At 39.4% G+C, this 13,563-nt stretch overlaps 1 protein-coding gene across 1 annotated transcript in view; it reads left to right on the forward strand.

Moving 5' to 3' along the window:
* Positions 1 to 1,056: 1,056 nt before the first annotated feature.
* LOC150084457 (cell adhesion molecule Dscam1-like) overlaps positions 1,057 to 13,563 on the forward strand; it is a 304,207-nt gene continuing 291,700 nt past the window's right edge. Inside the window, exon 1 of the mRNA XM_090375236.1 lies at positions 1,057 to 1,237. Within this exon, the coding sequence (XP_090231362.1) occupies positions 1,156 to 1,237 (82 nt within the window). The 5' untranslated portion in view covers positions 1,057 to 1,155. The remainder of the gene's footprint in view (positions 1,238 to 13,563) is intronic.

The raw sequence follows: 13,563 nt of genomic DNA on the forward strand, positions 1-13,563 counted from the left end.
GCATAAACACCACGTAATCTATGGTAGCAGATACTTCTCCAAATATCGCTTTATCCGTTGGTAGACAAATAAATATTGTAAAAGTATTGCAATTCAACAACTGCTGATCATTAGGAATAATAGTGCGAGTAGCGAAGCTCGAGGTTAAGATTTGTCGCAGTATCTCATTCTCCTTTCACATTCAGTTCGATTTCAAGTAATTACCGGTACCTTCCTTGCATGCCCGATGCGAAGGCGGCAGAATTCTTACAAAACTTCGGTAATTATCGTGGACTACGGGTCACACCGCGGCTTACCTTAGCGCGATCACGTGACGTGTTACCCGGTGGAAATTTTGTTCATAAGCGACGGAGCTCGGTTGTCACAAGCCACCAAAATAATCGCATTTTGCTGCGAATCGTAGTCCTTCATCGCCGACATTAGCAGATATGTGACGAGACTCGAGAATTGCTCGTGCCTCGTGACGCGCCTCCTCACATAGTCCAACCTGGAAACTCTGTTTTCCTGCATATCTCTAGTGACCGCTCCGCGGCGCTACGTTCTCACTAAAGCGGACTTAACGTGCATCACCGAAGCCCCGAGCGCACATCACATGCGTGAAAGGAAGTCAGTGAACGAAGTAAAGAGCACGAGGTAGTTCGTGGCGGCGCTCCCAAGTCGTTACGGACTTGTGACCTATCCAAAGACGTGTGGTTTACTTTATTTATTTATTTTTTTTTTTTTCGAAGAAGAAGTGACTGTGGAATGGTGACATTAGTCAGCTTGTTAAATGCAAACTGGTCTTGCCCTTTACAAGAAACAAATATTTCGAGATGAGCGGGAAGAAAAAGTTTAAGTTCTCGGATGTTTTCTGATGAAGTCTTCACTTTTCACAAGTTGGTCGCACGTAACACGTGGGAGTATAGTCTGAGATTACCGCGCACCTTTTTTTTTTCGTAAAAGGTGGTATGAAGTGATTGTTCGCAATTATCGACTTCAGTTTTTTTTTTTTTTTTTTTTATTTTGTCCTTGGAATGAATTTTTACATTTATTAAGGAAATATCGTTAGGTTTCTATTTGGAGCGCCGAAGTAGGAACTGTCAGCACAATGCAGAAGAACTTCCGGTGATATCTTGCAGCTGATCACTCTGGGGCTTTTGGATATCATAAAGAACTATGGTCTTCCAAAGGAGAGTCTTTCCGGTGGTTGACATTCGCATTTTTATCGTGTTCTGGCTAGTTGTCATAACAGTTACAGGTAGGTAGCTGTATATTTTTGTGTGAAAATGGGACTCCCTGAGCTTCGACTTCACGTCTTAATTACTAGACTAATTCTATGATCGATACGTACGCAATATAAGTGAAATTACTAAATTTTCGGTAAGTTCAGTATTGAAAACAATATATGGAAACTTCGCTCCTGTAATTGTGTATTCATTTTTTATTCTCATCTGGGGCTTAAATTCGTTAACATTTGCAAAATAAATTTTGTTCGCTTGAAATCCACTACTGTGTACAATTTATAGTCTAATTTTATAACAATTTCGAAATTAATTTTATTAACAAAGTTTAACTGCATCGAATGAAAGGCGTGGTTATGATCTGAACCTCGTGCTTATCACAAGACTATTGTTATAGATAACATTCACAAAATACAAAGTGAAGCTTGCATTTAACAGCACGCACTGGTGGGCACGCATAATGTCCCGGAGCACAAGTTCTCACTCGTGATTTCTACTTCTGCACGCACCAGCACTAGTTAGTTCAAAGTGTTGTGCACCGCTTTATCATTTTATTCATTACAGCTCTAAAGAATGGAAAGAGAAAGGAGAAATCTGAAGCGAAATTATAGACCATGAAGGAATAATATTAATGAAGCGGGCCTTCATCTGTTTTCTATACAAGGTGAAGTACAAATCGAAGTTTCCAGTAGGAAAAGCTTAAGTGTTTCGTAGAGGCATCGATCTCTCATACGAAGCACTACCACCATGAGTTGACTTTATAAAGGAATAATGAGGGGTCTGTGCCAGTGCATGTCATATGAAGTGCGCTGTGCATCCTTAGAAGTAATCAGAATGTATTTCAAGCACATCGCATTGGGAAGAAAGTTAGGTCCTTTTGTGCGACTAGTAATTACGATGTCCGGTGACTTTGACGATTATCATATATGTTATTTAGGCTAAAACATACCCTTGTAATGATAAATTTGATCAATAATTGGACATAAATCAGATTGTTAAAAGTAGCCCAATGATAAGGGACCTTGAAAACATTGTGCATACATACTCATCGTATTGGCCCATGCAAGTGTTTGTTCATTTGCATATCACACATCTGTACGTTCACATCACTCTATATGTACCAACATGGCTGTGGGAAAATTTAAAACTTTTTGAACTTTAAAACTACTCTTAGACAATTTAAACCCTGAAATATATAAATAGTGCTATAATATTTGAGTTATAAAGTTCAGTTCGCTTTAAGGAAAGAACGTAAAGAGTTTCCCGGTTGAAAATCCAACGCCTTTCTTGTTAGATTTTTCAAGTCACTTGAGAAATCCTGGCCGACCACTACTTGATTTAGGAGCTTTGTAAATATACTGAAGACTTGCTAATCAATCTTCGTCAAGGACATTTCTTCAGCCAAATTTCTCCAAACTTAAAACTCACGAAGAGACGAGTTAGCGTCTTTAGTCTGCGCAAGATCGCTCGCGTTGGACACTGTATATAACCATCGCCCTCCTCAAAAAAGATTGAACAGGCCCGTGTTGGAATCTCCTAAATGAAGCAAGGAATTTTTAGGTACTTTTTTTTCACGGCTGAGTTAAGTCTCAGGTTGCATGGTTATTTCTAAGGGAACCCCTGGTTTTTCGTCCAAAAAAAGGCAAGCAGCGCAGTATGGTATAAATCGTTGGTGTGCCTAAAAAAACACTAACAGCAACAAGCAATCAGCACATATCAGGATGCTAAACTTGGTGATAACGTCCTTTGATTTTCATCCAGTTAGATTCTCTTTGAAAAAAAACTTTAAATTGGATCTGAAAATAACTAAAATCTAGAGCTCTGTTCTGTACAAATCCATTATTGGTTTAATTTTCATACAGTTTTAGTTAAGTTTTAATTAAGAAATACCTTGTGCAGAAGATGTGAAGCAACGAATTCGAAATTTCAATTTTACTTTTGTCCTGCGGGCTCTCTGTATTAAGTGCTGCCTAATTCAAAACCAACAACAGTGCGAAATGTAGGACGCAGTTTGTGCATAATATGCATTTGTTTACGATGATATTGGAGGATGCTTATGAAAAGCCTTCATACTCGTCAGTTGCGTGTATAATATTTTACAAGAACAAAGCCTTTGTGTACATTTAATAGAACCATCAGAATTGCTCACAAACATCGTTTGAAATTAATGACCAATAAATTTTCGCTGACAATGAGAAAGAACACCTTCATTTGTTGGGCGTATGGAGAACCCAGCAGGAAAGAAATTGACAAACGTTTATCAGGTATCTTGAAACTAGAAGATGTGTTCACTACTTAATATGGCGCAGAGCTCATAAAATGGTCTCGGTATCAATGGAAAAGTAATGTTAACGGTTTTTGGAGAAGATACTGATAGTTTGAATAGAAGGTTTCCCAAGTTTTTCAATTTGGATCTCTCATACCTTTCGAACATTTTCTTTTCTCCAGAATCATTTAATGCATTAAAACTTCATTACCAGCTCCATCTAGCCCTGGACAGAGTATTTTTTCAGCACCGTGTGGATATAAAACAACCTGATAACATCAAACAAGCACACTATCGCATGGCCAAGATTCTCGTTGGCCTATAAACAGTAAATCGCGTATATCTTTTTAAAAGGTCGTTACACTATTTTTCCGATTTCATAAGAGTAATGATTCGTGAATTCAGACATTCTCTGAAGCCGAAAGGAAGAGGGTCACCCAGGCTCATTCATTCTACAACTTGAGTAATGAACCTAACTATCACCTGGTAATGACACATTCAAAGATATAAGGTTATCTACTAATCCATTTCCAAAATTCCCATCGGTGTCGTAAGAAAGATTTGATCATTTGTTCCTTGGGCATCTTCGTGTTTATAGTGGAGTGGTTCCAGGAAAAATCCCTACATCTGATATTGCACCGGTAATTGCATCTATCGGGACCCGCCTTACATCAAGTGTGTTTAAAAGGAAAGCGCCGAATTAAGGTTTTGGTAGAAGTGGATTTCCAAAGGAAATATCGTTAAATAACAATTAACTTACTCTCTTTACGATCTGTAATTTCTCTGGAGGTTTCATACTTCGGAATTCCTCATGATCACATCTAGCTTTCAAGAGATAAACGAGATCGCTTGTGTTAAAGAGACATGGTTTTTGCCCCCTTTCATCTATCGCAATCAACCAAATTAAGGGTTGTTAGAAACTTAAGAATATCGGCAAAATTAGTCATTGATCCATTCGAGCTGAGCATTAAAAGAATATCAAAAAACTTGTTAATTGTTCTGTGTATTTGAACAAACACTGTAGTCTCTCAATTATATTGGGGAACCAATGCTTTACAAGAACATGATTCAGGTAATCAATAATGAATGGAAAAAGCAGTGTGACAATTATGCTAAGGCTATGAGGTGACCATAATATAGACTGCTCGACAAAATTAACAGAACAAAATGTTTTTTCTTGAATATTTTATTTTTAACAGTGTCGCCGAAAGCGAATATCTGATGTAATAATTCGGAGTTTCCAATAGAAATCGGTCTACCACCTTACAGCGCCTCGTTTATGCAAATTATTCATGCCTATAAAACCACCGGTTGCGACCACAATGATTTATTTCATTCCCGTTTTTTGGTTTGCTCAGTGGGATGGCCAATCTCCAGTACTCAGGATGGAAAGCCATCGTAGTTTAGATGATTAATTGAAATGGCGGGCCATTGGACGACTTGAAGCCTGGCAGTCGCAGGCAGAGGTGGCACGTTGACTTAATGTATCACGCAGTGTCGTCTCATCACTATGGGAGCAGTTTCAAGAGAGAGAAACCATTACAAGAAGAGCTGGTCAAGATCGACCGAGGGCTACGTGAACTAGAATTAACCGCTGTCTGGCTCTAACAGCAAGACGGAGCCCTAGATGTCCTGTTATCAACTGTCTCTCGAGGTTGCTGCAGCCATAGTTGAAAACATTTCCAACCGAACTGTGTTAAGAATGTTCAATTCAAGTAGACTCTATGCAAGGAAGCCAAAGGTTTACATCCCACAAACCTCAAACCACCACAGAACTCGTCGAAACTGGTACCATGAAAATATTACTTGTAACCCTTACAAATGCAGACATATTCTGGACGTAATTTCATCTGGAGACAACGAGGAATGCGATACCATCCCTCCAACTTCAGAGAAAAGGACACTTATGGTGGAGGCGGTGTTCTTGTGTGGGACGGAATAATGATCGACAGCTGCATCCCTCTTCATATTTTTGATAGGGTACCGTAACTGTGCAGGAATATCGAGAAGGGATTCTTGAACCCTATGTGCGAATTTTTCCGGGTGCGGTTAGCCCAGGCTTATTTTCCTGCACGACAACGCCACTGCATATAGAATTCCAGTGATGGAGGCATACCCTGAAAGAGATTCAACGACTGCCGTGGCCAGAATGATCATCAAACTTAAATCCGATAGAACATGTGTGGGACTTCCTTGGGCGTCGCATTGCAAGCCAACAGCTCACTCACTTGCTGAGCTAAAGTCTATGCTGGTGGCAGAATGGGATTTGTTGCCCCAGAATCTTATAGGCACCCTTATATCGAGCATGGTTTACACCGGTGTCTGGCCTGTTTATCCGTTGGAGGAGATCATATGCCGTACTGATAGCATATTACCATATTTTCGAGCGTCTTGTGTCGGCTTCTGTAACGTGACCTTTTTGGTAATTCTTATACAACCCCTATGAATGTCCCTCATACCTGACAGAAGTTCTTCACTATCTCCTGATTTTGTCGTTATTTTATGGTACACCACCATACCAAATTTTGTCCAGCTCCATCGGAAGCTGCACGACTTACACCACATTTTATACGTGTTCTGTTAAATTTGGCGAGCAGTGTATTATGTTCATAATTTCCTTGTATTATAATCTAATTTTCATGTACGTGACAGGAAAACGTACATCTTCTCCTGTAGCTGGCTATCTATAGCCCTGAATGGATGCAGTTTCGAACGTGGCTATTTGGGGAGTCGGTAACTATAAGCGCCGCAGTCCACCAGTAAAAACCATATTAAATAACCACAACATCTCTTCCTGGTTTCATTGTGTCTATGATACATTCAGGTGTCTGCGCCGGTAGTACAGTGGTATCGTCACCGTCCTCCCCACACCGGGTGGAAAAGGCCCGGGTTCGAATCCCATCGGTGACGCGAGGAACTTTAATGGGCTCTTTTCACTCCGTGGATGAGTTAGTCGATCTCAGGCGTAGATAGCAAGGTTTTCCAACAGAAACTGGAGTTTTTTTGTCCAGCAAAACAGGCAAATTGACCAAAGAACACGCAATTTACAGACACAAAACACATGGGTAGATGTAATCAATTACGGATGACCCTAATAAATAATTTGATTTGATACGTTCAGGTAATCTGTGGTGTGGGAAATTTTACAAACCCACACTCGACTATATGATCAGAACAGCACACCGGGCAACTCTTCGCTTTCCATGATTTCTTTCCGTTGTTACAAGTCGAAGAACGATAGTCAAGGCACTACTACAAGATATGTTTTGGAGTTCATAGGTTATAAATGCGACGTTGTAGAGACCGATGATGAGATCGTCCTGTCCACTTATTGCCGTTCCTTTTAAGTGATTTTCATCCAGAGGATGGTTTCTGTACTAGCTGTCGCAGCCATTCTCTCTTTTAATGGTTGCAGGTTAGTTCGTGTAGTTTAACTGGATTGCAGTAGCACGCAAACACAATTGGCTGATAGGCTTGTGCCTTCCGATATTCAGATCCCTTTTAAACTTCATAAGTTTCTCATTTCGATCCACATTAATTGTTGGTGATCTAAGTGGTTCGTTCTTCTTTGAAACTTTTATATGCGAACCGTTAGACCTACTTCGCCGAAGTCAAAAGGATGTCCAATTATTTTGAGCTGGTTATGAATATACGGTGATGGTTATTAAATATTATAATATACTGTATTTATATTAACTAGCCCGAGAATCCAATTTCTTTCAGAACGAACAGATGCCACTTTTTGATCCTTCGTGTCGTTTTCTCCATGACGGTAAACTAGATTTGGTAAAAACCATTTTTTCATTGCGAGTGAGAGGGAGGTGTTCCTGGAAGATGGAAGACATCTTCTATCGAGATATTCACAGAACCTTTGAGTAGAAATAAGTTTTCATCCTTTTCCACCGCTTAAGCCTCGTATTTGCCGAAGGGTAACCTTCGGCAAATACGAGGCAGTTTCAAAAGCTGGGGCAATTTCACCAACTGACAACAGTAATTCAACAAAACTTAATAAAATAATCAATCCGAAATAAGACAAAGAGCCTTCTCAGCAGTAGAAAACAAAAACGGTGGTCTATCCTTCATCCACACAGAATTCCAATGCAATCATTTGACGCTAGCTCATGTCAGTCGGACAACTGGAGTCCACGCCTACACAAGAAGCGTAAACAAGGATTAAAAATTAGGCAATTGCGATGCATGCAAAAATATAATTTTAATGAAGTACGACTGCTGTAATAGTTTTCCTCTCGTATTACTCATTATTTAACAGTTTATTTTCTCTTCTCTTGATTGGTCCTAATTTTTTTTTTTTTTTTTTTGTTAAATATTGGAAGGGTAGAATTACTTCCAGTTCAAAGCATCCCCAATTTCGGTACAACCAGCCGTGATTATGTCGTTATACATTTTATTACAATTCTATAATCCCAGTTGCATTCTTTTTCCATCCGTGTTATGGGATCAGCTGCCGTGTTATTAGGACTCCATTGTCTACCACAGACAAGTTTCTTCAGATCGTTCAAGAACATTGTAGATATTCTTGTGTACGATTACCAAGGAGACATACAACTCCGACAACCCTTGAGGCGATATTGATGTGAAAACGGATCCGATTTCTGCTCTGTCACCTACTAATTGGTGAATTATCGGATCTCTTTGATGCTTGTTTTCATTTTTCCTTCGTCACTTATAGGCTTGATAAATTGCTTGCAACTTTCTTGGAGTGAAAAAATATAGGTGGTTTCCTTATCATATCTGTCAGAACATTCACCTTCGCTCTCTGAAATTTACCTTCTATGAGCAATGAAAACGTTCTATGTCCTTAATATTTCTACTTGTCACTCATTTAGAGGAGTGTAGGTTCTAATCTGTCGTAAACTAGAGTAATTTTAAAGGCCCCTTTGACTTGGTGCTGATGGGCTGTTGTTAGTCGACCTAAGGCGGAATTACATAATATATACGATAAAGATACGGTAATTACATGATATACGACACTGAGTGCTAAATTAAGGCGCACTATGACCAGAGTACCTAACAGAACTCAGCAATCAACCAATAGTATATTGTTTATTGCAACTCGTAAATAATAGGAGTAGTTATCCCATAGTAATAATGTAAAAGTTATTGTACACTCACTGGCCAAAAATTAGAAACCTTTTCGCAATTGGCGGCAACAGATAATTAAGTTGAGTCTGGGCTGGGCTGGGCTTGGTAGTCGTGTGCCTTTAGTATAGACATTTCTTTCAGTAAAAAGTCGAATTGAATGGTGCCGCTAACGACAAGAGTGGACTGTGGAACAGCGGAAAAAAGATCATTTGGTCTTTCGGGTCTCGAGTTGACTTTTTTGAACTAACATTATGGTGAAGTGTGGCGTGAACCTCCTGAAACATTGAATCTAGACTGTCTCGTATCCACTAGTCAAGCTGTTGGAGGTGGTTCATGTTCTGTGGTATGGACTGGATCCGTTAATACCGTCAGAAGATCGTGTTACCTCTAATCTTTGTCTTATCGGACCACCTTCAAATCGCAGTGATTAATTTCTACTAGGATTGCGATGGATTCTTAAAAGACGACAAGGGAACTACTAGCCGTGCAAAATTTGTATCCGAAAAGTTCGAGGACTATTCCCAAGATTTCCGACGTCTGCGCTGGCCAACTAATTCTCTACGTCTGAATTCAGTTAAGAAAAGGGCAATTCGACTTTGTAGTTAACTACGGACAGCCCTCGCGGATGGCAGATTTGGTAGAATCCTCTGTCTCTTCAGACCGGGTGAAAAAGAACTGAATTCGAATCTTGCGGACGACATGAGGAATTTTATGCGTCTTTTGAACAACGTGGCTCAGTTATTTGGTCTCACGCGAGGGTAGCATGGTTTTTTCTCCCGCAGAAAAAAAAAACAATTACACAATTACAGTTAAAACAGTTACAATTAAACAGAAATCAATATTAAATTAGGAAAGCAATAAAAATATACACATATGTCTTATACTATATACATAAACAATTATTATTCACATACTGTAATCATAGCAAACAAGTCACATTTTTAGAAGTTATGATCGGACTCTGAAGTGAATTTTGCTCTTTCTTCTGTTCATTCAGTTCATTACAGTAGCCCAAAATCTCACTCAATCCCCACGTGGACTTGAACGTTTTGCTCACTTTAGAGCATCTTCAACGAGAATGGACATCAATGACGATCCCTTTCTCGGACAAATCGAAAGTTTCAGTCATCATGTTTGTTGTGAGCTGTTTTATTTGCGATGCTGGCTGCATTTCCTATAACTCCAATTCAATCAGTTTCTCGTTGGTAAGCTCAGCAGCTTGAGTTTCACGTGTCCACTTCGTTTAAGCCAGTCTGCGCGGGTAATACAGTGACATCGTCACCGTCCTTCCCACACCGGGTGGAAAAGGCCCGTGTTCGAATCCCATCGATGACGCGAGGAACTTTAATGTGCTTTTTTCACTCAGTGGCTGAGTTAATCGGTCTCAGGAGTAGATAGCAAGGTTTTCCCTTCAGAAATTGTTTTTTTTTTTTTTTCTCTAGTAAAACAGGCAAATCGACCAGAGAACACACGGAATTTACAGACAAAATACAGGTTTATGTAATGAATTACGGGTAACACTAATATAATAAATATAATAATTTTTCATCTAAGCCAAATTTAAACAAAAATAAATGCATATAGAAAATGCTCCAAATTCCGAGTTATAAATAATTGTGAACCCATTTCAAAGTCTGCAGTGCTGTCAGTTAAGATAGCCATGGCCAACCATACCACACCACAGTAAAGAACAGAATCTTTCAACGCTACATGGGGCTGTTGTTTGTTTGTTTGTTATTTGGTTTTTAGGAGCATTAGCAACTAAGGCCATATTGCTCCGGGATATGCGGTGGTCATTCCCTGACCTTTCCGCATCCTCCGCATTTGGTGGTGACGGGCTCGAACCCCGGTCTAATCAAGAAACGTGTGCTATGCACTGCTGCTCCTTCCCACCTGGCTACGGAGTCACCGCTACATGGGGCATTCTGTTCCATGCCAGCTTTGCAAGCAGCACAAGGAGTTGTTTTCCACAGACGTTAAATAAGGAAGTCCTTACGAACATCAAAGAAAAGTCTCCAAGCTTCTCTGAGAAAAGTCTGTACCACAACGAGCGGCCTAGAACAGATCTACCAGCACAACGAGCTGCAGCTCTATAGGTATCCCGAACCAGAACATGTAGGGTATCTTATGTTCAGCGGCCCCAGAACGCCAGTTCAAATCCGCCTTGGTACACTGTGATGCGTACAGAACACTCTGTAAAAGCCAAAATGTGTGTAATGATATGTCTGCGCAGTGTGTGATGTTATGTTGCTTAGTTCTTTCTGGAAATTTAGTAACCAGGAAGGCGATCACCTAGAAAGCCTGCCCAATACCCGTCTGCGCCCTTCAACTGAGCGTTAAATGTGGTGGACCACGGGCACTACCAATCATTGTCTGTCCTAATGAACGAAATCCTGCACACACTGGAGATAGTGCTATGCCAGTGGGTACGGGTAAAAAAGAGTATATATAGTAAAAATAAATAAATAAAAAATGAATTTCCAGGATTTTGTACATCGTCAATGTAAGTTGGTAACCAGACTAAGAAGTGAAACATCTGTAGATAGATGGGGCCAAACGAAGTAGTCAAAATTCAACATTTAATGTCATCAGGGGATAGCTATCCAAGGTCTAAGAGAACATCAGGAGACGGATTTTAATAAATAGACATGCTTAGTTATGAAACATCCAGTAAACTATGACACGAAATAAAGAATCACCATGGCAAGAAGTAGATAGGAGAATCATAACAATATGGCCACTTAGTTAAAATTTTAAAGCCAGAAGATGATCTTGTAGTCGTAGTTTGAATTTGTGTTATAGAAGTAGCAGTTTCAACAAAAGGAAACTACTTTTGTTGAAACCTATTGCATCTCAACAAGTGTTCCAGATGTTCGTTACATATGCGAAGTTTTTCTCTTTTAATATCGACTGATACATCGCAGATAATACCTAAACTTGCAGTTGAAACTGAATGATTTAATCTGAATTCAGATTACAGGGCAGTAATCTGAATGGACTTATGCTGAAAGTAGTTACGAATAACCTTGTATAGCTGCTTTCAGCAATTGAACACCGTAGACAATCGAGGGCATTTTCCCACCGGATGGAGTCAAAAGCGCCCTCGAAGTCGATAAATATAGTTAATTCGTCGATGGCCCTTGAGCGAGAAAAGTACATCAAAAATGAAACCAAGGCTTCCTTACGGGATTTGCCTTTTGTAAATCCGTACTGAGAAGGTGAATTTAAAGTTTTTCTGTCAAACAGATCATTCAGTCTAGCTGCAATGAGCTGTTAGTATAGTTTACCCAAATTATCAAATAGAGATATGGGTCTGTGCACTTTTGGATCTGAAGTTTCCTTATCAGGTTTACAGATGATTTTAACTAATGCAGACTTCGAAATTTCAGGATAAATTTCAGCCAAAACACATTTCTTGTACATATTAAAGAGGATGTGGGAAAAAAATATCAGCAACTTTTATTATAACTGCATTTTCAACGCGATCAGCGCCAGGGCAGTTGTTGACATTGATTTTTTCCAAAGAAATTTTCAGTTCAGTTTCGAACCAGCACAAGGGGCTGGAGCTCTGTAGGCATCACGAACTAGCACAAATGTCTGGCCGCGAAAATGCCGACAAATAATAAACTGCCAGAAGATATTGTTGGTGGGGGGGGGGGGTGGAATATAAAAATAAAATGTTATTACTTGTCTTTTGTTTTTGTTGCTGTTTTGACTTCCACCCTACTGAAGTCTCAATCCATGTTGAAGTAGCATACCCCAAAATCCTAGTTGAAGTAGCATACAGAAAATCCTAGATTGTAGGGTGTGAAAAGCGAGTGTTAGCAGAACATTAAAGACACATTTATTTACAAAAAATGTACAATCTTTAATGAACGTTATATATAGCATTTACATAAAAAAAACAAATAATTACATACATGCATACCAATTTCCATATATTTGAACCCTACTACAGTACACTACATTACCTTCTTCTTCTTCTTCTTCTCTCTCTCATCAACTATTCTCAATTTACAAATTATTAACATCAGTGTGTATCAGTTGTATCTCACTAAATATGAATCCTCAATGATTACTCAATCATACTGTTACATTACCAATTTTTATTACTTACATCAGTAAAACTCATTTCAACTCTTATTACGCTTTTTATATTATTTTCTAACCCTTAACACATGAAATGAATTACAACTGGTATCCTCTTACCTCAGTAATGTTCACTATAAACCACTCATTCTACCTTAGTTACTCTCTAGTTACCATCTTAGTCATCCCTCTTTACCACCCTTACGTTATTTGTTATCATTAACATTTATAACAGATTATCTCAAGCTTAGTAACTAACTTGCCTAATACAACAGGAATGTTTTTTTTTTAAAGGATTATAACTCAATTAATTACAGAGATAGGGTGAGTCCTTGAGTTCAGGATTCGATAAAAAAAAAAAAAAAAAAAACAGCAACAGACTTACGTTCCGGAATGGCCTCTACTTCCAATTTCCTTGCGTTCAGGCTTCCTTCTTGGCAGGCAGGCTTTATTCCATTTCTTGACCACTATGCTTTCCTTAGTGGCGGACAGGCTTTCTTTCCTTTCTTGGCTCACATATCGGTACAACGGGCCGGACCCTAGACACAAGTGTACGCTCTTACACGACCAAATTTCCGAGTTACATCTTGCGATTTCGTTGCTAGGGACGCCGATCACTCTCTCACCGCCGATCACCCTCTCACTGCACGTTTACATTAACCTTAAACTTAACCACCTCCATCACTGCCTTCCGATGCCCGACCAGGCTTTCTTTCTCGCTCGTTTTTTTTTCTTCTTCATCTTGCTACCACGAGATGTGAACACTGACCGCCAAAAAATCTAATTCCACTTCAACCCGCAACTCACAACTTCCTCTCCTAGATCACAGAGAATTCAATACAGAGTGGACATTTGCTAAATTACTCCCCCGAACTTTTTTTCTTT

This window comes from Mastigoproctus giganteus, chromosome 6 (genome assembly GCF_048544385.1).
Source record: "Mastigoproctus giganteus isolate SK-2022 chromosome 6, ASM4854438v1, whole genome shotgun sequence".
Taxonomy (NCBI): Eukaryota; Metazoa; Arthropoda; class Arachnida; order Uropygi; family Thelyphonidae; genus Mastigoproctus; species Mastigoproctus giganteus.